Here is a 27,568-nt window from a genome sequence, read left to right as displayed (position 1 = left end):
CTTTTGCGTAGAGACTGTCCGGTTTGGCCAATGTACATGGCAGAGGGGCATTGCTGGCACATGATGGCATATATCACATTGGTAGATGTGCAGGTGAACGAGCCCCTGATGGTATGGCTGATGTGATTAGGTCCTATGATGATGTCACTTGAATAGATATGTGGACTTCATTTCCATAATGGTCTAATTTCTTATTTATGTATTTATTTAATTGTGCTCACTATTTTGGATGGAAACGGCTCCAGTTTAGTGACATTATTGAATCTCAAAAGGATTTTGTTGAATTTTTGAGAATATTCCTTTATTATGGTTTCTTTACTTTTTTTTATACGATAGTAGCATCATTAGAAATTTTCACAAGCAAACATCCAGAGCCACCTTAAAAAAGCAACATGAAAGAAACTAAGAAACCAGCTGCAACTGAGAAATTTTGCTGTATTTCCAAGTTTAAGGTGATCTTTTAATTATTTTATTTTTTATACACCCAGTTGTTGTTGTAGCTGCTTGCCCCTAGGTTAAGTTATAAACCAATGGAATTTTAGGTACAAAGGTTGCAAGCACTGATTATTTTTAAAGCTCACAGTTAACCATAAAGTTCAAACATAGTTTATTGTAAAATGTTGTTTAATGTCCATCGCTTTAAGCTCTGTGATGCACTGGAGGGAGCACTTGAAAGCTCCTTGTTAAAACTCCCCTCCAAACTGAAGGAGGGACTGAGGGGATTTCCCTTCTTCTGCGATAGACACCTCATTTCTGGAAACTGCTAAAGGATTCTTGGCAAAGATGACATGTCAGATGTGGAGTCAGAAATACTTGTGATGAACTAATATTTTGCTTTGAATATACTGAATTGTGCCAGTTTTTTTTAAAAAGCTTAGAGGCTTCATTTTGTATTAATATTTCACAGTCACTGTTTGTTACTAGTTTTCCTACGCTTGAAAATGATCATTAAAAGTTTGGAAGTTACTTAAAAATATTATCATTTTTATTTCGTGTTTACTAAGTAATACCCCCAGATGTAAAGGCATCACTCAGCAAATGAGTGCATTTGTATTTAAATCATCTCTTGTCAATTACTAAACTTTACTTGAAAAAAGGACATATCATTATTTACCATTAATATTTTAAATTTACTAACTTTGGGCCAGATTGTGAACCCTGCTCACAGGGGAGAGTAGTTACTCACACAAGTAGTCCTCTCAAAGCCAATGGGACCGCTCCTGTGAGTAACTGATGACCCATATGAGTAAAGCCAAAGGCCTTTCAGGTCACTAACTTGGTTGGGGTTCTTTTTCCTTTGGCACATGTGTTATTCAGTCCCACAGATGGCGATCTTGCAACAGACATTTGCTCAATGGGGAAATTGCTGACACCTACATTTTCTAAAAATGAACCTCTAACATATCCTTGGCTGTAGAACTCCATGTTAAGTAGTGTCTGGTGAAGAATGGGGATCCGAGGGTTCTGAAGGATGAACAGCAATGATAACACAGATGTATGTGAACAGATGGAACATAAAATCCTGCTCTCCTTATTCACACACGTAGTCCCACTGAAGTCAGAACACTATGCACAAGTACAGCAGATAAAGCGTATGGAGTTGAATTTGTATTTAGTTCAAAACTCCAGGACTATGTATTAGCTTTCACTGGAAACACAACGTTGTTGGGGAAAGTAGCTATGAAATATGCCTTAATAGCCATACTTTTGTTAATTTGTGCATGTATTCTTCTCTTCCTCTCCCAGGTATTTCTGCTGGCATCATCATTTGCATATCTAGCTAAAACTATGTCTGGGGCTTACATGAATAGCATGCTCACACAGATAGAAAGAAGATTTAATATTCCAGCCTCTCTGGTGGGCATTATTAATGGAAGCTTTGAAATTGGTAATCATCTATTTTAATATTCTTTGACAAAACAGTATTTTTCCACAGCTTGGGTGAGGGGCTGTTTCGGCTCTTGCCTTTTTTCATAAGTTTGTCTGGTTTCGCAGCCACTGTGTGACCTGTAGATGTGTCTGTGACCAGATCCTATAAACTGTGACTCGTGTATTTAGACCCATTGAAATCAATGGGACCATTTATGTGACGAAGGGAATGCAGATGCAAACTCTGATTTAACTAGCTCCTGGATCTACTTAGGAGCTGCCAAAGAGCACCTGACTGTTATATTTTGCCAATAGAATGTCCAGTTTAACACCAAAGATACTGTTTAACATTTATATGGCACTGTTCATCAGATGATCTCAAAATTCTTTACACGGGTAAGTACTTTTATCCTCGTTTTACAGGTGGGCAGATCTCAAAACTGTAAAAACATACTTTTGTAAATAAAGTTTGGAGATTTGACTCTGAGCAGACAGGGAGCAGATCCGTTGAGAAAGAAGGTGCTATTTCTTTGGTCACTTTTCAGAAAACAACTATATACACTTCAATGCTTAAGAGCAGGATTGTCCCCTGGAATTGTGGCACCCTCCTGACTCCCATTTCTGGCTACCTGCCTCATAGATCATAGGGCTAAGGGCAGTGGCAGATTAATAATTTTGCCGCCCCTAGGCCAGGAAATAATTGCCACCCTGGCCCCGCCCCGACTCTGCCCTTTTCCCGCCCCCATTGCAACCCCTCCCCAAAGTCCCCGCCCCAACTCCGCCCCCTCCCTTCCCTTATTGGATCCCTTCCCCAAATCCCCACCCCCGCCCCGCCTCTTCCCCCAGCACGCGGCATTCCCCTTCCTCCTCCCTCCCTCCCTGCCCCGTGAAACAGCTGTTTCGCGGCGCAAGCCTAGGAGGGGAGAGAAACAGGATGCGGCGGTGCACTTGCAGAGGAGGCGGAGGTGAGCTGGAGCAGGGGGGTGGGGCGCGGAGGGGAGCTTCTGCCCCAGCAAATTTGCCACCCTAGGCCTAGGCCTTGTCGGCCTAGGCAATAATACAGCGCTGGCTAGAGGAGAGTAGCCCCTATTGGGGCCAACACTCCATCTCCCACACCAGCAGGGAGAGGGAACGGACAGGCCCCTGCCTCCACAACAGGTATAGATCTACAGCAGATTATTTTGCCCCAGAGCAAGGAGGAATCCTTCTGAGTGTCACAATTTCCTCCCTTGTCTGTTTCTTGGGTAGTGCAGCTATGGGCCACCCATTACTCAGGGAAGCTTGTGTTCTGCAGCACCTAGATTCAATATGATCTTTTAAAAGCTGGGATTCTAGGTGCGTGGGGACAAAATGAGATCCAAAAAGAGTCTTTAAAAAAAAAAAGGATCATACCTGTGATATTGTACGAAAAGCTCTCAGCTCTGCTATTACTCAGCCCAATGCTGCTATCAGTGAGGTCGGTTAAGGACAAACATAGGGCTCATTTGTGGCTTTGGCACAAGCCTCGAGCAAAGGGCACTAGGTAACTGAGCTGCTACAGGAGCAGCGCAGGAATTAGACTTTGACTCTAAAAAGGTTTACTTTACAGTGTGGGTCCTGATTACCCCTTGCTTCGGGGGGAAGGAATCTGCATTAGCCCCATAATTGGCACAGATTATTTCGCCTGGAATGCTGGCTCATTGATGCTGGCCGATGCAATGGTGGGGGATGGAGCCAAGGATCCTTCCACTTCTCTCCCCTACCTGCCCACTCTGCGGCCTGGTCTACACTATGAGTTTAATTTGAATTTAGCAGCATTAAATCGAATTAACCCTGCACCCGTCCACACAACTAAGCCATTTATTTCGAAATAAAGGGCTCTTAAAATCGATTTCTGTACTCCTCCCCGACGAGCGGAGTAGCACCAAAATCGATATTGTCATTTCGAATTAGGGTTAGTGTGGCCGCAATTCGATGGTATTGGCCTCCGGGAGCTATCCCACAGTGCACTATTGTGACCGCTCTGGACAGCAATCTGAACTCGGATGCACTGGCCAGGTAGACAGGAAATGCCCCGCGAACATTTGAATTTCATTTCCTGTTTGCCCAGCACAGGAGAGCATAGGTGACCACAGAGAGCTCATCAGCACAGATAACCATGCAGGCCAATAATCGAAAAAGAGCACCAGCATGGACCGTATGGGAGGTACTGGATCTGACCGCTATATGGGGAGAGGATTCAGTGCTAGCAGAACTTCATTTGAAAAGACGAAATGCCAAAACTTTTGAAAAAATTTCCAAGGGTATGATGGAGAGAGGCCACAATAGGGACTCAAAGCAGTGCCACGTGAAAGTCAAGGAGCTCAGACAAGACTATCAGAAAACAAAGGAGGCAAACGGTTGCTCTGGGTCAGAGCCACAGACATGCCGCTTCTACGCTGAGCTCCATGCAATTCTAGGGAGGGTTGCCACCACTACCCCACCTCTGACCGTGGATTCCGACGCAAGGGTAATCTCATCAGCCACACCTGAGGATTCTGCGGACGGGGAAGAGGAGGAGGAGGAGGACGAGCTTGCAGAGAGCACACAGCACTCCATTCTCCCCAACAGCCAGGATCTTTTTCTCAGCCTGACTGAAGTATCCTCCCAAGCCAGTACCCAAGACCATGACCCCATGGAAAGGACCTCAGGTGAGTTTACCTTTTAAAATATAAAACATGGTTTAAAAGCAAGCGTTTTTTAATGATTAATTTGCCCTGAGGACTTGGGATGCATTCGCGGCCAGTACAGCTACTGGAAAAGTCTGTTAACGTATCTGGGGATGGAGCAGAAATCCTCCAGGGACGTCTCCATGAAGCTCTCCTGGAGGTACTCCAAAAGCCTTTGCAGAAGGTTTCTGGGCAGTGCAGCCTTATTCTGTCCTCCATGGTAGGACACTTGACCACGCCATGCTAGTAGCAAGTAATCTGGTATCATTGCATGACAAAGCCTGGCAGTGTATGGTCCCTGTGTTTGCTGGCATTCAAGCAACATCCGTTCTTTATCTCGCTGTGTAATCCTCAGGAGAGTGATATTGCTCATGGTAACCTGGTTGAAATACGGGAATTTAATTAAGGGGAGAGAGGTGGCCATTCCTACTGGGCTGTTTGCCTGTGGCCGAAAAGAAATCCTTCCCTGCAGTTAGCCAAGTGCGGGGAGGGAGGGGTGCGGGGGGGGGGGAATTGGTGCTGAGCTTTTCGCCTTTGGCTAGCAGGCATCTTCCCTGATACCAGCCACGCGGTGCGGGGACGGGTACAGCGATCATCCCAGATAATTCATGGCGGGAGGGGAGGGCGGGGGGTTAGTTTGGTTTCTGCAGGGATCTTCCCTGATACCAGCCACGCGGTGGGGGGAGGGATAAAGCGATCATCCCAGAGAATTGGATTGGGGCGGGGGGTTAGTTTGTTTTCTGCTGCTGAAGGTTAACAGGAAAACCGCAGCAGTCAACGGGCTTTGCTTGGTATGTGGGAAAGGAGGGTGCAGAAGCCGAAAGACAATGGCTTACCATGGCCGCATGCAAGCTGAATTCTGTTGCCTGGACCTGCTTCTGTGATCTCTAACACCAAAGCCACAGGCACTCAATATTAAGATGGAAAATGCGACCATGTACTGAAATCACATGTGCTATGTAATGTGAATAGTGTTGTTCACCATGAAAGAGATAAGCATTGTTCTGTAAAATGTATCTTTTTAAAAACTTCTCTCCTTTTTTTCATCCCTCCAGCAGTTGCAAATTTTTCAAGCCTCCCTCCTCCGTCCCGAAGGCTATCTCAGATAAGGCAGCGGAGAAAGAGGACACGAGACGACATGTTCTCGGAAATAATGGAATGCACCTGCAATGAAAGAGCTGATTTGAATGAGTGGAAGGACACGGTATCTAAGTACAGGAAAGATGCCAGTGAACGTGAGGTCATGAGGGACGCTCAAGATGAGAGATGGCAGGCTGCAACGCTGGGGTTGCTGCGTGATCAAACGGACATGCTCCGGCGTCTGGTGGAGCTTCAGGAACGGCAGCAGGATAAGAGACTGCCACTGCAGCCGCTGTATAACTTCCCTCCCCCTCACCATGTTCCATAGCCTCCTCACCCAGACGTGTAAGAACGCGGGGGGGGAGGCTCCGTGCACCCTCCCACTCCACCTCAGCCACCAAAAGGCTGTCATTATATTGAATTTTTTCAGTGGCCTTTTACTTCCCTCCTATCCTCCTCCCAAACCTCACCCAGGTTACCTTGTCGGTTCTTTCCCTATGTTTATAATCAATTAATAAGGAATACATGATTTTTAAATGATAGTGACTTTATTTCCTTTAAAAGCAAGCTGTGATTTAAGGGGGGAGGGTGGTTTGCTTACAGGGAATGAGTCAATCAAGGGGGCGGGTTTTCAACAAACAGAACTTTCACACCGTAGCCTGACCAGTCATGAAACTGGTTTTCAAAGCTTCTCTGATGCGCAGCACTTCCTGGTGTGATCTTCTAATCGCCCTGGTGTCTGGCTGCACATAATCAGCAGCCAGGCGATTTGCCTCAGCCTCCTACCCCACCATAAAGGTCTCCCCCTTACTCTCACAGAGATTGTGGAGCACACAGCAAGCAGCAATAACAATGGGGATATTGGTTTGGCTGAGGTCTGACCGAGTCAGTAACAAGCGCCAGCGACCTTTTAAATGGCCAAATGCACATTCTACCACCATTCTGCACTTGCTCAGCCTGTAGTTGAACAGCTCCTGACTCCTGACCAGGCTGCCTGTGTACGGCTTCATCAGCCATGGCATTAAGAATTCCATGTCCATGTCCTCATCACTCTCGCCGTCGCGCTGCCACAGCCTACCTCCTTGCCGCCTGGTTTTGCAGGTTCTGGTTCAGCATAAACTGCACAATAACGCGCGAGGTGTTTACAATGTTCATGACTGCTGTCTTGAGCTGAGTGGGCTCCATGCTTGCCGTGGAATGGCGTCTGCACTGTTCACCCAGGAAAAAGGCGCGAAACAGTTGTCTGCCGTTGCTTACCTGGAGAGGGGGGAGGATGTACCCAGAACCACCCGCGACAATGTTTTTGGCCCCATCAGGCATTGGGATCTCAACCCAGAATTCCAATGGGCGGAGGAGACTGCAGGAACTATGGGATAGCCATGGGTTAGCTACCCACAGTGCAATGCTCCAGAAATCGACACTAGCCCCGGTACATGGACGCACACCACCGAATTAATGTGCTTAGTGTGGCCGCATACATTCGACTTTATACAATCTGTTTCCAAAATTTGAATTATATAAATTCGGATTAATCCTGTAGTGTAGACATACCCTGCAATGCAGTCCCATAAGGCAGCTGAGAATGGAGCCCTTGGAGGGAGGGACCTGTGAGGGACATACAAACCCACCCAGGACAGTTTCATGCTTTTGGTGAGATCTGACCTTTTAACAAAAGGAAATTGGCAAAATTACTGATACTGGGTCTTAAAAGGTGATGGTTTAAAACTAATTAGCCCCTGGTATTAATACGAACATGTAACTGAAAAGACTTGTGGATATTGTCATCTTGACTGATTTAAAATTTCAGGATTAAAATAATTTTAACATGTCACATGTAATGAACTCAATAGTAATACACCAATGCAGAAAGTTGCACCCATACTTAAGTATAAGTAGGACTTCTGAGTGTTATTCCTGGCTCAATGCAGTTTGACTATCAATTATATATAAAAAGGATATGCCAGCATTTCTTGCACCTTTCTCTGACACAGCTGGTGCTGGCCATTGGCAGAGACTTAATACTAGACTAGATGGACATATGATTTATCCCGATATGGCAGTTCCTGTGTTTCCTATAAAAAGGAGGATGTCTTAACAAGTGTATCAAAAATTATACCTGCCCTGGATCATTTTGGGTCTGGTTCTGCTCTCAGTTATACTGGTATAAATCCGAAGTATAGTAAATCCAGTGAAGTCATAGGAGTTACACAGATATAAGATGGATGTGAGTGAGATCAGAATCAAGCTCTTTGAGTCTATTTATATTTTATAATGACATTCAGTACAGTAACCTCTTTTTTCTCCCCATTCAGTTATTTTTCAACTAATGTAAATTAATCAATTCTTCTCTCGATATGTGTTTGTTTAAGTACTTAGATTTACATTTCTGCATTTTCCCCATCATTGTATTTGGGTGTTAAAATCTGTGCAATAAAATTTGTATACATAGAAAGTGTCCTAAGAGAATAATAACAACATACCAAGACATGTACTATCTTGGAGCTGCAGGGCCTAGTTTCTAGAAAACAGTTTTTACAATATATCGTAAAGCTTTTCCTCACATGAAATGTTCCCTCTCTAAAGAGAAATGATTTAATGGGAAACTTTCTTTGTCCATGTTATTCCTCACAAATCAGGGAAGAAATAAAGGGGATATCAAACTGACTACACTATGTAGCATTCCCATCAGAGCTTAGAGAATAATAGATTTTTGAGTTCGGTTTCCAAACAAAAAAATACAGGTTGGTGGGGCGAAATTTGGTTAGTTTTGAACAGAATTTAAATTTTGTTTTTCCATGCCAAATGGGGAAAAAAAGGTTTGTTTAGAAAATGTAGTTTCAAATCAATATTTTGTTTCATTTTAAAAACAAACAATTTTGACATTTCAAAATGTTTGTTTTCAATTGTTTTTCAGCTGAAATTAATAGCTCAATTAGACCCAAATTTGAAAATAGTGCCAGTGCCCTGAAAAAGGCATTTTTTGGCAAATTTTTATTTGCTGAATACATTTCACCCAGCTCTAATTCACATGGATTTTTGTATTCATCTGTGTTTTCTCCATTAACTTGTAATTTACATTTCTCTGAAACTGCACTGACGGCAGTAATTTAGTATGCAGGTGGTTGTTTTCTTCTTCTGACAGCCTCAGTTGATATTCTCCTCTTTAGTCATAATTTCTACTTTATTTAACATTCTATTATCAGACTATGGCCTAACCCTTTATGCAAAAAACACAGACGTCATAGATGGAAAAGTCTTATTTAATCATCTAGCCAATCCCCTTGCTAGTACAGTAACACCGAAATAGGGTAACTTGGCATGTAAACGTGAAAATGAACTATGCTCTTCTTTCTGCAGGAAACTTGTTGGTGATAGCATTTGTGAGTTACTTTGGTGCAAAACTTCATAGACCAAGAATAATTGCTTTGGGGTGCACAGTTATGTCTTTTGGCTGTCTTTTGATATCACTACCTCATTTTCTCATGGAACGGTGAGTATTTAGCTAATGATGGACCAGATTGTGGTATCCTTACTCACCTTGAGTAATACATTATTCCATAAGTGGTCCCACTGAAATCAGTAGGACCACTTGTGGAGTAAGGTACGCTCAGCATGACTCAGGGTATCAGAATCGGGTCATTTTTTTTTTTTTTTTTTGCAAGAGCTTCAAAAGTTAATAGCTACTTCCTAAACACAGATTAATGGTTGGGAGAGTCACATCTCTACTGGGCAACTGATAGGTGCTTTTATTTTTTCTCGTGGGTGCTCCACCCCTGCTCTGCCCCAAGGCCCCTCCCCCACCCTGCTCCCTCCCGAGGCCCTGCCCCTGCCCTGCCTCTTCCCACCCCCACTCTGCCCCTCTCCTGGGGCGGCTCCAGGCACCAGCGCACCAAGCGCGTGCCTGGGGCGGTAAGCTGCAGGGGGCGGCCTGCCAGTCACCAGGAGGGCGGCAGTCAGGCTGCCTTCGGTGGCACGCCTGCGGGAGGTCCACCGGTCTTGCGGCTGCACTGGCAATTCGGCGACGGGGACCGGTGGACCTCCCGCAGGCGTGCCGCCGAATCCGCGTTACCAGCAGACGTCCCGCAGGTGTGCCACCGAAAACTGCCTGACTGCTGTGCTTGGGGCAGCAAAATACATAGAGTTGGCCCTGCCCTCTCCCGAGTCTCCACCCTCACTCCGCCTCCTCTTCAACCCCGCCCTCAAGGCCCCGTCCTCCCCCAGCCACCAAACAGCTGATCAGCGGCGCCAGCAAACAGCTGTGGCAGGTGGGTGCTGCGCACTGGAGCACCCATGGAGTCAGCGCCTATGGGGCAACCTATGTTCTTCCATTTTGTTTCATCTCCTGATCCGAATGGGCACCTGTCACCATGGATGATTACCTCCCTTCTCTGTAATGTCTCAGCATGTGCAGCTCCAAGTTGCATTGCCCTTTATTACTATCGTATTAGGATACCATAGTAGAATTATGAGTGTACCTTATTATATTTCCTTGGCCCTGAAGTCTCTTTCTCCTATGTTTGTAATGATGCCTACAATGACCACAAGTAATATCACACATGTACATCACTGACTTGTATCCCCCTCTACAAAATCCTTTTTCATGGCTTCATCTCCTATGGCCTTGATTGATTCAACTCTTTCCTACATGGATTTTCCAAGTCACAGCTCTCTGGCTGCAGCACATATAGAATATATAGATTTCTATTATGGGGTTTCTTTCATCTTCATCTGAAAATTCTGATACTGGATTCTGTCAGAGACTGAATACTGGACCGGATAGACCACACGTCTGATCGCATATGACAGTTTCTTTATTCCAGAGATGACTTTTGGTTAATGAATGGAACATTCAATTAACTTTTGATGCAGTTTTGGTTCTTACTATATCTGCTCATTCCTTTTCTAAACAGCTTCAATACAAGAGAACAGCTTTATGAGCTGGATCTGATATATTCTCTCTTAATTTTATTTTGGCTCATTCAGGTATCAGTATGAAACTGCCCTTTCACCATTAGAGAATTCTTCATCAAGCATGTCCATGTGTCTCATAAACCAAAGCCAGTCCTTCACACATATGGAGAAACAATCAGCAGGTGCGTCTCTTTCTATGTCTAGTGCTCCTTTTTTGCTTAATTACTTCTGTAGGATTTGAGTAGGTTGGATGTGTTTCATTAATGCTTTTTCTAGAGCTCAAAGTTAGGTATAAAAGCTCAGGCAGTTTCCTCACCTTAGTCTTTTTCTTTAGGGCAGTGTAATAGTCTGTGGCCCTAGAGACATTCATGGCTCCACATGCAGGTCTTACAATGTTCACAGGCAAGGGTGGGCCTCCTTTCATGCCTGACTGTGGGACAAGCTAACAGAACACAGATTTTGGAAACACTCTCCAGGCTACCTCGCACGCACAAGGCAGTATTTCGAGTGCTGGGAAAATGGGTAAGAGATATAAGAATCCCACCTTGTTGTATCAAGCAGTGGAGAAAAGGAGGAGTAGGAGCAGAGAGGAGAAATAGCATCTACTCCCTTTCAATAGATATGTGTGATGGGGAAGAAACTAGATGGTATAAACTAGGGTCTGTAGCTTATTTTATTGCTTGAAATGTGCAAGTACCTTGCCAGTGCCATATTATTGTAAATTAATTATATTGTTATCAAATAGCATGCAGAGACCAATGAAATACTCATGGTATAGCATCCTGCCACTAAGTTGTTATATTTTTGCCATGGTGTTGCATCAATCTATGATAAGGTTGTATCATGGTGATGCAATATTATTTTGCAAACTTTTCAATATGAAGACAGGAAGTCATTATTAGGTGGTTCTTTGTGGCTCAATTTAATAAAGCACATGGCCTTCAAGCTCTTCACGGTTGTGCATCACTGTTCTGGAACTTAAAGAAAAATTAAAATACTGCATGCTGCTTAATACTACATGCTATTTAACAATCACACTTTGTGTTACATATCACCTTTCATCTGAGGATTTAGAGAATTGTTTGCCTCATTTTATGAAGGTAGAATATGATACACAGAGAAGTTAAACAGTTTGCCTAGGTTACACAGCAAATCAGTATGCAAGTAAGGAATAAAACCCAGAAGTCCTGATTCCCAGTCATTTGCTTTGGGCAAATGATTTTGGTTTCACTATGAACATTGGTAGATTTGCATAGCTCTGTATGAACTTTCAGCCTGAGTTTTCAGTTTAAGTGATAGCACAAAATATCGGTTTTATACAACTGTAAACTGAATCTCCTGACAATGTTGTTGAATTTTGGGCTAGCTCAGTCCTGTAGTTTCATGGTAGCTCTAATGGTGGCATCAGTTTTGGGAACCTTAAGTCAGGCCTTGAAAGGCAAAAAAGCTTTTAGGAGGGCTGGTAGAAAAATTTCAAGTGAAACATTTTCATATTGGAAAATGAGATTTTTTTAAAATCAATTTTCTGCAGGAAAAGATAATCTTCAGCAAATTTTCCATCAGGAATATTGAAACAAAATGCTTCATTTCAGGGAGTTGAACCCAAAACAGTGAGCACAGCAAGCTACAGGGAGCGACCATGGTGTATCATGGGAGACGTTGTGTAGCCAGGTAGCAGTACCCATAGGAAAGAATCAGGAAAGAGGGAACCAGAACCAGTTTTGTTTTGTTTTGGAACTGTCAAAATGTTTCATTTTGATCAAAAATGTCAAAATATAATGCACCATTTCCAAACTGAAATTTTCTACAACTTTTTTTATTTTAAGAAAAGTTTTGATATTTTGTACTCATTTGGGATGAAAACAAATGGTGAAATATCATTATGTTCCATGGGACAGAAATGCTGTTTTTCAATCATCTCTCACTTTTGGTTCACAAAGGTGTTTGTCTGTCATTTTAAGGGTACACATCTATTCCATGAATTATCTAGAGGTCAAATTCTGCCAGGCTTTTATGCAGGTAAACAGCACTTTTGGAGGAGGAAGACATGGTGCAAGGACCTTCACCTAAAGGCCAGGCAGAATTTCAGAACCTTGTGCTCACAAGAATGCAGGCACCATTGTCTGCTACTGACCTCAAAGTTACAGTAGCCCAGTAGGGTGGAGAGGAGGCAAAGACCTGGCCTAGGCAGTGGCCAACACTGCTGACTGTGTTAAGGGAGTAAGTTGCACACCATAAAGTGATGTAGCAGCAGGCATAATGCCTCTGAGGCAAACTCTTTCCCAGTTTTCTGACTGGGTTACTATGTATGACTCCTCATTGCCCCATTCTCTGGGCTGGGCTATAAGGCCCTACCAAACCCTAAGTGGTTAGATGGCTTTTCATATTCATTTCTCTTTGTAGAAAATATTTCATTTCCAGGCAACATTAAAACCACTAATACAGGTTTCTTGTTTTATTCACAGAGTGCGAACAAACGTCTGGGTCCTTGATGTGGGTGTTTGTGTTGGTAGGAAACATAATACGAGGCATTGGTGAAACTCCCATCATGCCGTTAGTCATTTCATATGTGGAGGATTTTTCCAAAGCAGAAAATTCACCTTTTTACATAGGTATATCTTCTAGTGCTCAGTCTTGTTGTGTCATGTGCTGGCTTAAAAAAAAAAAAAAAAAAAAAACCCACCCACCCTTTTTGGTTCTTCAAGGTAAATAGTGCAACATTTTTTTTTTATTTACCTATAGTTAGAAGTGGGTGCACACTCCAGAAAATGTCATTCAACTATTTGTTCAAATGTTTAAATGAATTTAAATGGTCACTGATTGTATTTGCACCCATGTAGGCTGAGATTCTGCATTGAGAATCAACTGTGCAGACCTTTGAACATAGGTGGAGTCCCACTTAAATCAATGGAGCTCTGCCTGGGTTCAGGGATTTACCCTTGTGCCCTTAGCATTCGCTTTCTGTAAATATTCTAGTGAAAAAGTTATTTGGTTGGTATATTTGACTAAACAAAAAACAGGGCTTGATCCAAAGCCCATTAAAATCAATGGAAAGACTCAGGCCCATGAAGCAAATATTGGTGAACAGGGACAGCAAGTGAATTTCAGATTTATAAGCAAACAGACCTGATATTTAGAGTCAACCAGAGAACAAAATATGCTAAGGCGCCTATAGAATCATAGAAGTGTAGGACTGTCAGGGATCTCAATAGGTCATCTAGGTCCAGTCCCCTGCATGTCAGGCAGGACTAAGCAATAACTAGACCTCTCCTGACAGGTGTTTGTCTAACTTGTTCTTAATAACCTCCAATGACGGAGACTCCACAGCTTCCCTAGGAAATTTGTTCCAGTGCTTAACTACCCTGACAGTTAGGAAGTTTTTCCTAATGTCAAATCTAAACCTCCCTTGGTGCAATTTAAATGTATTGCTTCTCATCCTTTCCTCAGAGGTTAATGAGAACAATTTCTCACTTTCCTCCTTGTAACAATCTTTTACATATTTAAAAACTGTTGTCACGTTCCCCCTCAGTCATCTTTTCTCCAGACTAAATAAACCCAGTTTTTTCAATCTTTCCGTGTATGCCATGTTTTCTAGACCTTTCATCATTATTGTTGCTCTTCTCTGGACTTTCTCCAATTTGTCCACATCTTTCCTGAAATGTGGCGCCCAGAACTGGACCCAATACTACAGCTGAGGCCTTAGCGTGGAGTAGAGTAGAAGCAAGTCAGCGACAGAGCTGGGAAGAGAACACAGGAGTTCTGATTCAAAGTCCACTGCATTAACCACTAGACAACACTCGCTTCCTATGTGCCCAATCAGTTGAACTGGGCTAAAAACAGAACTATTTTCCATGAAAATAACTCTCTATAGTTTCTAATTTTGTGTATTTTTCCCCTTTCCCAATTTTAGGGTGCCTACAGATAGCAACTGTGATAGGTCCTTTTCTTGGTTTCATGTTGGGATCATATTGTGCACAGCTGTATGTGGATCTGGGATTCACAGATATAGGTAATGAACTAATATATATAAATAAAATCTGTATGTATTAATCAACAGGGATGATTTGTGTATATCTGAGCATCAACTGCCGTGGTGGTTTTATGCCAGTTTGCTAGTAATAGTTTTCTGATGGGAAATCATATGTTGTTCAGTTCAACAAAATCACCTGAATTCAAACATGAGTGAAAGAATCTGTCAAACATATAATTTGCTAAATTATTCTGTCATCTGAGATAGTATAACCGAAAAAACCCCATATTCAATATAAAGCACCCAGATTTGGCAGATAAATTATTTGCATAAGAAAGAGATATTGGTGACCTCCACAAGCCTCATTCAAAGAGATACTTTGAATCTTTCAAACAATTTTATTCTATCTTAAATACGAGAAGTAACCAGCACAACCAGTGACAACAGGGAAAGAGAACTCAGAGCTAATCAGATGTGTGTCCATTTATTTTTAGAGGAGGTGACTATAACACTTACTGATGCCCGTTGGGTTGGAGCATGGTGGCTGGGCATTCTGATTTGTGCATCAGTAAATCTGCTCGCTGGAATACCTTTTTGTTTTCTGCCCAAGTCCCTTCCAAAGGAAGGACAAGCAAGTGAGACTGAGTTATTAAGTATGAGAAATGCATCACTGCTACAAGAGAGAAGTGAAACTCAAGCCAAACGGAAAATGCGTGAAATCACTAAAGGTAAGTTAAGCTATCTCCTGAATGTACCATTGTTGTTATATGGTAGAACACATTAAAACCAGCACCATGCTAGGTAAGTCTTTCTTTTCTCTATATGACTGGACTCCATGTTTTATAACTAAAGAAGGTACCAAGCTGCACCATTCATACCGTGATTTTAAACTCCCCAAAGTATAAGGGTGTTGGATCTGGGATTTTGGATTGGCCCCTTATAGAGATAAACGCACACTGTGAAATTGAGATCCAGATTCACCTCCCCACTTCTCCTAAATTTCAGATGTATTTGGATCTGGAGTTTTGCTTCCAGCTAACCACTAGTTATAACTAGAGCTGGGCAAGACTACTGTACACTGACAAAGTTTAGACAATGAAACTGAAAAAAATCATAGGAAGTTGCAAATCTTAGAGGGTGAAATCCTCCCCCGTCCCCACTTCCCCAGGCAGAGAACCAGCGCAAGGCTTGTGCGCCACTTAAGTCCCAATTAAATTCTCAAAACAGGACCTACAAGGCACTTAAGCGGTGCATAGGCCTCTGAAAACAGGTGGATTTCATCCAGAAAGATTTACTATTTTTTTTTTTACTGTTGCATGGATATAGGTAACAAGCTTTATATTTGCAAATTTCCAGGTTTTCTGTATATGCTATACCTTGTTTTTTCTTTTAATTTCTGTGTGTCTTCCAGCTCTTCATATTGGCCCTTTAGGAACATAAATAAATAAAATTCAATATAGGAGAAGATTGTCAGAAGCCGCTAGTGGTAGTGGATGTCCCAATAGAGACATTTTAACAGGCCCTAATTTTTAGAAAGGGCTGAGCACATGCCCTTTGAAAATCTTATCCCTTGAAGGTGTCTCAAGATGGGTGCCACTTCACATTCATTGTACCCAAAATCATTAGTTACTTTTCAAAACCTATATTGAATCTTCACTTTGTTAAATACAAGGTCATTTCTTTTCATTCATGTAGTCCAAAAAATCAACAGCCAGTTTTCCTTCCATGAAGTAATCTTTTGACAAAGAAAGGTGCCCATTCCATAGCTCAGAATTTCTATTCCTGTAGTGTTATTTGAGAGCACTTTTCTTTCTATTATCATTCATAGGAGCAGCACTTTTTATTATATTTATGTGGAAGTCCCCTGACCCTGAAAATCCCTAATTTAAAAGTGTCTTGGTTTCAAGTGAAAAATCCACTTTGTGTAGTTCAACTTAATACTCCCATCCCTTCCCCAGAATGTTTTGATCCTAGACCATGTGGCATCTATAAACAAAGCAGCCTGCTCATAGCATTTCAGCCATTAGAGCCATTTGATTTTTTTTATTATAAACTAAACAATATTGTGAGACTGATATATTAACCCTCATTTATTGAGATACTAGTCCTCCCTCTCTCAAAGGATACATTTCAATGAAAAGCGGTGCCCATTTTCGATAAATTGTGGTCATTGTGTTATAAAAGTTTCAGTTTGTTTTGCAAAGTTTCTTGACAGTAGATCAGCACACTAGCTAGTGGAATTATTTTTTTTTATGGTTTGGGTTGTGATTCTGCAGGCTTTACATAACCCAGTCCCACTAACGTCAATGGGAGATTTGACTGAATGAAAACTCAGGATCAAGTCCTTAGAAGTGTGGTGGAGGAGCTAGTGGTTAGATCCTAGGTAACCATTATGAGACCAGCAGTGCAGCGCTTCAGGAATGCAAAATCTGAAAGAATGATGAGATCTAGTTAGCATGGTGCAGTGGGAAGAAGCATTAATATCCATGTGTATTTAATATATGTGGGGCATGCTTAAAGAAGTCATAATTAAAAATGAAATGCATATGAATTCCACTGTGAAAGAAAAATGCACGGAACCAAGAATGTCTCCATGAAAGGAATGAGGAAAATAAAAGATCCTGTATTGGAAATGGAGGAGAGGGGAAGACTCAAACAAGAAGAGAGTCAATGAAGGTTTTTGTTTAAAAGATGAGGGCAGGAAACCAAACCCGGAACGAGTTAATGTTACCCACATGGTTTATTAGCAACCAGAAGGGCTTACACATCATGGGAAAAAAAAGAAAAGAAAAAAAAAGATAAGCACTCAGTTGTGCTTTACAGGCGGTTCCTTGCATTGGGATTGGGGTGTGTTGGGGTAGGAGAGGGACATCCTGGGCTAACAAAAGACCCTCCAGGGGACCATTCCAGATGGTATTAGTTACAATAGGTCTGTGGCCTCTGACCAAACCCAGGATTGAACTGGATCCAATTTAGGGCCACCTTTGCTTCTCTCCTTCCTCAGCCACAATGACCAATATCATCTTGTAAAGCTTCAAAATAACGTGTTACATTCTTTCATTCCAGATTTCATCCCATTCCTCAGGAGTCTGTTTCACAACCCAGTTTATATGTTGTTTATATGCATAACTGTGATGCAGTTCAGTGCTTACATTGGTATGATAACCTTCATGCCAAAATATTTGGAACAACAGTATGGGAAATCTGCATCACAGGCCATCTTTTTAATAGGTACACTCCCATTATATCTCGTTTTTGCCTACCAGCTGGTGACTCTGCTGAGGGCTTTATATGATAAATATTTGCACAACAAGAAAAGCTTTATTTGCTTGTGTCTTCATAGCTGTTTACAATTTACCAGTTATATGCATTGGATATTTTCTTGGAGGCTTTCTAATGAAGAAATTTAAGATAAGTACCATTCAAGCTGCCAACATAGCCTTTTGGATCTCTTTAATTGAATACCTAATCTACTTTGCTGCTTATTTCACGGTCTGTGAAAATTCTCCAGTTGCTGGTCTAACAGTCTCCTATGAAGGGTATGTTCTTTAAATCTCAATACTGAAATGATCCATCATCCCCTTGTAATAAAACAAATTTTCTAGTTAGAAATGGGCCAAGGAGTCCACAGTTTGGTTTTGCAAAAACAAAACCAGGAACACTTTAGATTCAGGTTCTAATTTATCCAAATCATCAATGTCCAAGAAGGCAAAGGCAGTGAGTTTCCTTTTCCCTCCTCTGCTCATCCTCTCACCCTTTATCTAAAACCATAGTGTTGAGAAGTTAGATAACACGGTGGGTTAAGTCCACTGAGTACTCTCCTTGGAAGATGACCTACCCTAGGTCTCAAACAAAAGTGAGAGTGTAGTGGAAGAGGTGAAAGTGCTGTAGTGCTGTGAACTGTGTTCATGTGTTCTGAACATTTAAAATAGCCCGCTTGCCTCCAGTTTTCTAAAGCTTCCATGCAACAATACATAAACAAAAATGCACATACAATTGCATGTCTCACTTGCACGTGTGACTAATACAATTGTATATTCAAGTCAGATATTTGCTGATGTAAGTGGCCAGTTATGTGTCTGGCTGACCATTCACATATGCAATTGCAATAACATGGAGGGTCTTACAGGAGCTTGTTATTTAAATATTATTTTCATGTAGATAACATGTAATGTTTTATCTGCAGTTTCTTGATTTGAAGGTTACCACTAATCTGTAGGTGTGTGCCTGTGTGTATAAAAACCTATACTTACATACACACACACACACATGAATGGACGATATAAGCACCACAGGCTATGAAAGTCATGTTGTACAGCAGTCATAGTATATCTCTGTGGACTGTACAATGTCTCGAGCCAAAAACATTACACAGAAGAAAGACTAAACCCAATGAATGTTTTATGTAAGAAATGCAGGGATGAGTCCTGGAAAAGCTCCTGACCTACTGAGAGGGTTTATGTAGTCAATGATAAGAAGCTTCTACTGGGGGTTGTTTTAGGTGGTGGTAGTGATGGTTGTTTTTTAACTCTTGAATTGTTTGTTCACCTTTTAAATATATTTCAGAATAGAACAGGTCTCATACATGGAAACAACCTTACTTGCTGACTGCAACAGTGATTGTGATTGCTCAGTTAAAGTGTGGGACCCTGTCTGTGGGGCGAATGGAATAACGTATGTTTCACCTTGTCTTGCTGGTTGTACAGCTTCAGATGGAACAAGAAAATATACAGTAAGGCATACCAGCTCAAATGATGAAATCTAGATAGCCCAGTGCAGTGGATCTATACATATACATTTGACTAGGATTTTATAGAGTGATAATTAGAGATGAGCAAAGAGGTTTGAATACACCAAGGACTGACCTGACCCTTTGCCCCAAATTCAAACTGAATCTGAGAATTTGAAGCTTGAAGAAGTTCAATTAAGTTTAAAGAAAACAGAAGATTGAACAAGCCTCTTCCCTTTTATGGAATAGACAGAAGTGGAAATACCAAAATACATTTGAGAAGTTATGCCTGTGGTATTTTCCACTTGCCTAAAACCTGGAAGTGCCAGTGTTTAAAGTGGTCTAAAAAAGTTGGGGATCTATCATAATCTGGAAGCAGCAGCTTTGGTAAGATAGTGCTTAAAGTGCCCCGCTCAGCAACCAAGTGCAATTTTAAATGGGGGGGGAGGGTGGGGTTCTTGCACACACCCCCTCCCCTACACCTTTTTAAACACTGGGAAGCACTAGAAATCTCACAACAATGATAGAATTCTAAAGCCGGGCTATAATGATCTCTAATAGGATGGCTAAAATACAAACAAAAACCCTGTGGAGAGGTTGTCATCTTAATACGGTAAGAATTTTCCATAAGGATTTAGTTATAAATTCTTGTATGCTAGGTGGAACGTGACTGAGAATGAAAACTGCATAAAACAAAATAAAAAACAGACCAAAGAAGAGTTTAGAAAGTCTGAGAACCAATAAAAACATTTTAAATAACTCCGAGATCACACAGAGGGACAGATTTTGATGCCTTACTCATGTTCATTATTCTCTTGCTCTGTGAATTGACTTCATTGGCACCTCACATGGTGTAAGATACTACTCAGTGTAAGGGTATTGTAGTCTGGGCCTAAATGATTAAAACCATCTTTTGACAGGTATTTGAAAATTGTACCTGTGTTGCAGCTTCTGGATTTTCATCTGAAAATGTCTCTGCGGTTCTGGGCCAGTGTGACAAAGAAGCAAACTGTGACATGATGCTTCATTACTTTTTAATATTATGCATAGTCTGCAGCTTAATTTATTCCTTAGGAGCCATGCCTGGATATATGGTTTTAATAAGGTACAGTAGAACGCCCTTATGGTAAGCACATTACTAGAAATTTTATACTAAGGTCATGCGTCCCTATGAGTTGGTGGAGGTTCTCTGTCTTCTTATGCTGATTGTTAGGGCTTCTATTTCAGGATAAGCCTTCTCAACTTTGGAAGGTGATTTTGCTTTTGCTTTTGCCCAGATTAATGGGAGCTCATTGAGCCAATTTACTGAGACACCTTAGCAAGGTGCATAATAACTATGAATTTACTGATTACATCTGCTCAGCATGCATATAAACACAGCCCTGATTTAACTCCCAGAGTCTGGTCCCATCTTGCAATGGGCTCATTGCAAAACAGTAGATGGTAATGCGAGGGCAGCCATTCAAAAGTCTTGGTCAAGGATCTCGAAAAGACCTCCTCTTTCATGAGAGCCACTTAATCAAGATAATGGACCCCTGTAATTAATGGCCAAGGTAGTTGGATTGATGCAGAATTAGATTGACAAACCAATGGGAACTTTGTTTCACATTTATATTGCCAACGTTGTTTAATATACAATGCAATTCTCGCTTAGGTCTCTAAAGCCTGAAGAAAAGTCATTTGGTATGGGTATCCATACACTTGCTTCAAGAGTATTTGGTAAGAAATGTTTTAAACCATGCTGTGAGTGCAAACAAGGACAAATGCAGAGGTTATATTCACAATATGCATCACCACTTATCTGAAAAAAACATCTCTGAACTGCTGGTACAGGGGGCATGGCCAGGCAAACACGAGCTTTGCTTTAGAGCCAGAGGAATCTGGGTGCAAATTAGAGCAACTTTCAGTCTGGGCTAATTTATGACAGGGACTTGACCAGCCTCCATCTTAAAGCCACCTTGTGCCATTTTCCTCCTGCCAAATGTTCACTGAGTATAGTTCAGCGGGAAGAGAAAATCTCTCCCAAGATATCTTAAATATTTCTGTTTGATGAGTGTGGGCAAATGTTGACTTTGAATGGCAACTACAGTATGTATGTTTTTAAACTGCAGTGTGTATAAAGTGCTAAACAGGCATCAAGGAAGAAACTACTTAGGTGGGAATAAGAGAAGGAGGCTAAGGAAAGAGAGAAGCTTGTATGAACTATAGAGAAGGGGGTTGATGCAGGAAAAGAAAGGAACTGTGATGATCCTATATTTATTCCATTAATCAGCAGAAAAGTGTGCTTCTTACAAAAACATTGAAAAATGTCTTACTTATCCTCACAGTCACACCTTTCTCTCCCTTCTAGCTGGAATTCCATCTCCCATTTATTTTGGAGCTTTGATAGACTCAACATGTTTGAAATGGGGAACTCTGAGTTGTGGTGGTGAAGGAGCATGTAGGATGTATGATATTGTCACATACAGGTACAGTTTCTTTTGCACACCTATCTATATCTAGTCCTCTATACTGTGTTCATCACTATAGTATCTGTTCTATTGATCTTCCTCTAGTTGACAAACCACAAAATTGGATTATAGATTTGGCCATAAACACATTCTTCATTATCAAACTATTTCCCTGTTAAAGTTACCTTTGCCAAGTATTCTGTTTCCATAACAGCTTCTGAACAAAAGTTTCTTGTTATTGCATCATGCCTGAATATAACCCCTTTCATCACAAAGAATCCTAAAATGCTTTATTATGGTACAAGTATTATTATTAATTATTATTATTGTGTTTATTTATTTAATTATTTGTATTACCATAGTGCCAATGGGCCCTAGTGATGGACTAGGACTCCATTGTGTTAGGCGCTGTACAAACATCTAACAAAAAGACAGGCCCTACCCCACGGGGCTTCTACCTCTGAAATGCAGCTGCTGCTGTTGGGAAAAGTGGAAGCTGTCTAACAGCTGACAACAGCATTGCATAACATCTTTGACTAGGAAGTGAAGGACATGGTCTCCAAATGGAATCGCAGGAGTAGTTGAGGTAGAGAGAACGTAGTTTTCCAAGTTGGAATTTGTCTAGGATACTATGGCTATAGCCCTCTGTAGTCCTAGAAGAAATGCTGTGAGAGCTTTAAAGACCACACGTATTCAGCTCCTCATTTATGTCTCATTGAAAAAATGGCCCTTCAGCAGACCACTATCCACTAGACCTCTGTTAGAATATTGGTTAAATATAGGCTCAGAAGTAAGAATGCCACCTCCTAAATAACCTAAGCGTTACCTCATCCATGTACTGATCCAGTGTACATTGAGATACAAAAGAATCACAGCTCAAGCCATTAGCATACTTTCAGAGCAGCGAGATTTTACAGTAACAAGAACAAAAAGCTATGCTCTAATGCTGCAAGCAGATGTGTTTTTAATAAATCACATCTTTTATTCCAGATGGTTCTACCTGGGACTGCCAGCGATATTACGTGGAGTGTCCTACATCCCATGTGTGTTAATTCTCCTTATTTTAAAGAAACAACTTAAATCTTCTGACGGGAAGACCTTAAAGAGGTCACCAATGGCAATGGAAGCCATAGAAGAGCAAAATGACTGAACAGAGAAGCATTCAAGCTCAGACTTTTGCAGGGCACATCATGAGACAGCCTCATAGTGTAAACTTGAACATATCTTTACTAATGATTGATGACTGAAACTAGTGAACACTTGGACTGAGATTAATATAATTACACATAGCTAGTTCTCAGTTCCCTTCTTTAAAATATCATATAGAACACAGTAGACAGGAAAAAAGTGTGTGAATGGTATAAAAGCACTGAAACTCTCAATATTATAATAACATAGGAAATGTCAGAGGCTTGTGATCTGAGGATAGTACCGGGAATCAGCTGAGGTGAAATCCTGGCTCCATTGAAGTCAGTGGGACTTTTGCCACGGAGTTCAATAGGGCCAGGATTTCATCCTTGAATTCTACATCCAGTTCTGTCACAACCTCACTTTGTGATCTTAGGCAAGTCATTTAACTCCCCATGCCTCAGTTTCCCAAGATGCAGGTAATACTGATTTATCCTGTTGTGAGGTGTCACAGCCATGGTCAAATTCCCCTTGCTGGACACTCACAGCTTGCTGTTTTTGGATGCCAGCACTGGACCTGTGTACTTCTGGCTTGCTGAGTCCAAGCAGAATCCAGGCAATGCCTCTGGCTTTGGGTCTCTAGGTAGACACTCAGAGTACAGATCCTACATTTAGCACTTATTTCTGAGAACTGGGACTTTTCAGCCAACTAGTCTTGAGACTAGTGTCAGCTCCCTGAGTAGCTTAAGCACACCTTTCCCAGAGCTCCAACCTTGCAGGCAGTTTATAGTTTACCTCTTCAGGGACACAGTGCAAATAGACAGAGATTACAGAAGCATTTCTAACACACTGACTTTTTTCTGTAGACAGCACAAAAGATACATAGATTTAGGAAAATAAGACACTCTTCCACATGAATCCCTGTCTTATTTCCTCACCACTCTTGAGATTTCTTTGGGATGTGAGTCGGTGTCCTTCAGGGTCCAAGGGGGTCTCCTCTGCTGGGCCATAATCCTCCAGTTCATGACTTTCCCTTCAAATCATAGAGTCTCTCTGACCTCTGCAGTCCGTTTTCTTCAGCTTTGGCTGGTCCCACAGTCAACAGGTCCCCTCTCCCTCCTAAAGCCTGTCCCTTTGTTTCTCTCTTTGAGTCTCTCTGTATTTTTAAAAGGCTGTACCAACACCTCAGTCTCTTTGTTCTCCCTCTAGGGAAATTCTACTGCTCCTCTCCCCGGTCCCTGTAGACAAGTCATGTTCAATTGGGTCTCTTAGACTTCAGCCATCACACTGTTTTAAGGTGCTCTCATTTGAATGTGAAGTATGCGTGTTATTGACTCTCCATTGTCCCTGGTCTGGAAGGGATGTGACACCAACCCTGATAGCATATGGCTGACTTAACATCCACTAAAGTATTCAATGATATAGCTGCTGCTGCTTCATCCCCTTATCCCATCAACCAGGGTTGAGTTATCATGCAAGTATCAGCCATCTACATCTGTCTGAAGTGGCACTAAGGTCCAGCTGTTTACCATCTTCTTTGATGAAATCCACCCAACACTTGCTCAGCTTTCCTTGGGGTCTCTTTCCTACCTCCCTTTCCTCCCCTGCTGTCTTCACTAGGTCCCCTCCATTCATCCTCTGCATGTGTCCAAACCAGTAAAGTTGCTGTCTTTTATGATATTGGGCTTCATTGCCTGCGCAGGTCACTGCTTTTTGTCTGACTCTTTGCTCTGACTGCTACTCCCCCTGACCCTTTGGAGGTCAGTTCAGATGCTGGGTGCCAGAAATCCTATTGGCCAGTGACTGCCAGACTTAAGGCGGGTAAACTTCTGGTTTAGACATGAAACACACTCCCACCAATAGCAGTAGTCCCTCGTGGAGAAGCATACTGGCCAGCCTCACTCCTCATTATAACCAGTATCTATTACAGCCCTTTGATAACTTGCCACAAAAAGAAGAAAACCGCTTGCACCAACCTAGTCATCTTGTGTCAGAGACTGTAGTGAGTTGGCTGAGGGCCTTTCTCCATTTAGACTAAGTACTTTCTCATTCTCTTCTCACCTTGTTGCCTTAGACCTGGTGGACCGTTAACATGAGGTACTAGTGTTGCCTGTTACCCAATAGCAGGTTTCAAAACATGGATGGGTTTTCCTTCTCCTAGGTAGTCTGCCCACCCAGCTAAGGGACCTCACCTACCCTGAGCTCTCTGGTTATTTTAAAGGCACCAGATATTTGCTTTTCACACCCTCACTTTTAGTAAAAACATATGATGGGAAATCAGTGGCTACTGTAGATACCAGCTTTTTTTAGGCATTTTATAGATTCTGGGAGGTCATTGCCAACCCCACTCTGGCCAGAACAGCCCCTTTGGGAAGCACATTCAGTAATATAGCAATTTTATAAAAATCAACCAAAATTCATAAATCGGACATAGACACATCACCCCAAATCATCACATGAGGATTAGTTAAAGTTGTTTGTACAGAGCCTTGAAGATGAAAAGTTCTCAGCATTTGTGTGTGATGTGACAAATGGGCACACCTAAGGAGGAAATAAAAAACGACACTTGTGAGGCTTGGTCTACCCTATATTGGCATAGCTGTGTCAGTCAGGGGTGTGTGAAAAATCAGACCCCTGATCAACACAGCTAATGCTAACAAAAACCCCAGCATTGATGCAGCCATTGTGACAGAAGTGTGCTTTTGTTGGCATAGAGAACATTGTTGGGGAGGTGGTGTTCCTACACCTGCAGAAAAACTCCTTCTGTTAGCATAGGCTGTGTCTACGCCAGGGGGCTATGCCTGCATAATATGCCAACACAGGCACTGTAGTGTAGAGGTAGCCTGAATTATACGTAATAAAAGGGCAAAATAGCCTTCCTTTGCCAATTGTATTGATGGCTGTGAAATAGCAAATTTCCCCATGTTTTTCCAATTTGTATCTGCCATGGTAAATGATAGAAGTCACTAATTTTTATTAATTATTTTATATCTCCCATATGGAAGATGCTCTAGTGACGATCTGAACTGGAGCTGCCACTAACCAGCTGTCAGAGATTCGAACTCTAGTGAGCAAGCTCCCCAGCAATGTCTTAAAATATGGAGGGGCAGGGAGGAAGGAGAGAGAGACTTAAAGATGTCTTGCATCTCCATTTGGCATCTCCTTTGGACAAAGTGATTTGTAAATTGCATCTTTTTTCCCCCCTCCCATATCTAAGGCTTGACTTGCCATATGTGTTATCACTGGAGCTTAAAATGGAGAGAACTTGCATGGACAGCATGACATCCTATTAAAAAATTATCCATTTTTAATGAATGTAAGCCAAAATATTAAAAGTGAGGAAAAAGCTCAGCTTAGTCATGTGTTTGCGTGTGTGCGCATGTTCGTGAGAGCCTTTGAAAGTGTATGTAAAGGGCACCGCCAGTTTATATGTACTTTTTGAATATAAAATATATTTACAATCTCTGGCACAAAAACAGTTTCTGTGTATTCTTTTAATTGTTTCATTTCACGTTGAAATACCTTATTTTGGCAGGTATTTTTCAAGCTAGTGTTTTGAAGCAACAGCCTGAGAAGTATACATGTGTATAGGCTCTAAGCCTGGGCTGCCACCATCTGATGGCTTTCCCAGAAAGACAAGAGTAGCTACTGCTGCTCCTGAACCCTTTATGAACCCAGAAAGGACAAGGAGCCTCTTCCTTTGATGCTGCGGAGTGGAAGGGCCAGGTAGGGTGACCAGATGTCCCAATTTTATAGGGACAGTCCTGATTTTTCGGTCTTTTTCTTATATAAGCTCCTATTACCCCCCACTCCCGTCCCGATTTTTCACATTTGCTGTCTGGTCACCCTAGGGCCAGGAGTCCTTTTCCAGCCTAGGATGGGCAGAGAAGAAGAGGACACTTGGATCCCTAATAAATCCTGTGTAGGTGTTATTGTGGTTCTCAGCTGGCCCCTAAATGCTACTGTGGGAAGAGCGTTGTCTGCAAAATGCTATTATGGAAGAAATGCAATTAAATCATGATTTATTATTATTATTGATTTAGATCTATAAAAATGCTAAAAAAGGATGCCTAGCCACACACGTCAGGCACCTTTGACATTATTTAGGAATCCACCCTTCAGGTAGCACTACAATTTAAGAAGTAATGAATGGCAATAGATATAGTGAAATTGCAATATAGTAGCTTCACTCACGTTCCTGTTTCTAACACAGACTGGAGCAGCTGCTGTCCTCTCACATTCTATAGCAGGGGTGGCCAAACTTACTGACCTTCTGAGCTGCATATGACAATCTTCAAAAGTTCGAGAGCCTGCCAGGCTCAGGGTTTCAGTACCGCAGGAGGTACCTGCCAGGGCTCGGGCTTCAGCCCTGGTCCTGCTGAAGCCCCGAGCCCCATCAGGTGCCTTCTGTGGGGCTGAAACCCCAAGACTCCCCTACCTGCTGGGCAGAAGCCAGAGGTGATGCATGGGCACCTGGGGTTACATATGCCCTCAGATTTTTGCCAGGGTTTGCTGGTCCCACTCAGTTACATGGTGCCTCTGGGCCCCCTTCCTGCACCACAGCAGCTGGAGCTGTGGCCATGAGGAGAGGCAGTGGCAAACAGCTGGTAGCAGCAGGGAGAGCCTCTGCTTTTGCTGCTCCCTCTTCCCACACAGCTAAAGCAGTGGCCCCTCCCTGCAGCTCCCAGCTGTTTGCTGCGGCCTCTCCACACTGTGCTAACAGCTGAGAGCTGCAGGGAGGGGG

At 42.2% G+C, this 27,568-nt stretch overlaps 1 protein-coding gene across 1 annotated transcript; it reads left to right on the top strand.

The window, feature by feature from the left end:
- Positions 1–345: 345 nt before the first annotated feature.
- On the top strand, positions 346–26,237 carry LOC117883193 (solute carrier organic anion transporter family member 1A2-like). The gene is made up of 14 exons (XM_034782285.1): positions 346–452; positions 1,747–1,888; positions 8,994–9,126; positions 10,620–10,729; positions 13,013–13,159; positions 14,458–14,556; positions 15,012–15,245; positions 17,584–17,748; positions 17,861–18,056; positions 19,084–19,249; positions 20,167–20,351; positions 20,901–20,965; positions 21,597–21,714; positions 22,687–26,237. Exons 1-14 carry the CDS (start codon positions 393–395, stop codon positions 22,844–22,846), a joined length of 1,980 nt encoding a protein of 659 aa, XP_034638176.1. The 5' UTR covers positions 346–392; the 3' UTR covers positions 22,847–26,237.
- Positions 26,238–27,568: the final 1,331 nt, after the last annotated feature.

This window comes from Trachemys scripta, chromosome 1, assembly GCF_013100865.1.
Source record: "Trachemys scripta elegans isolate TJP31775 chromosome 1, CAS_Tse_1.0, whole genome shotgun sequence".
Taxonomy (NCBI): domain Eukaryota; kingdom Metazoa; phylum Chordata; order Testudines; family Emydidae; genus Trachemys; species Trachemys scripta.
Note: the sequence above shows the minus strand (reverse complement) of the source record. Positions and strands in the feature narration are given on the sequence as shown.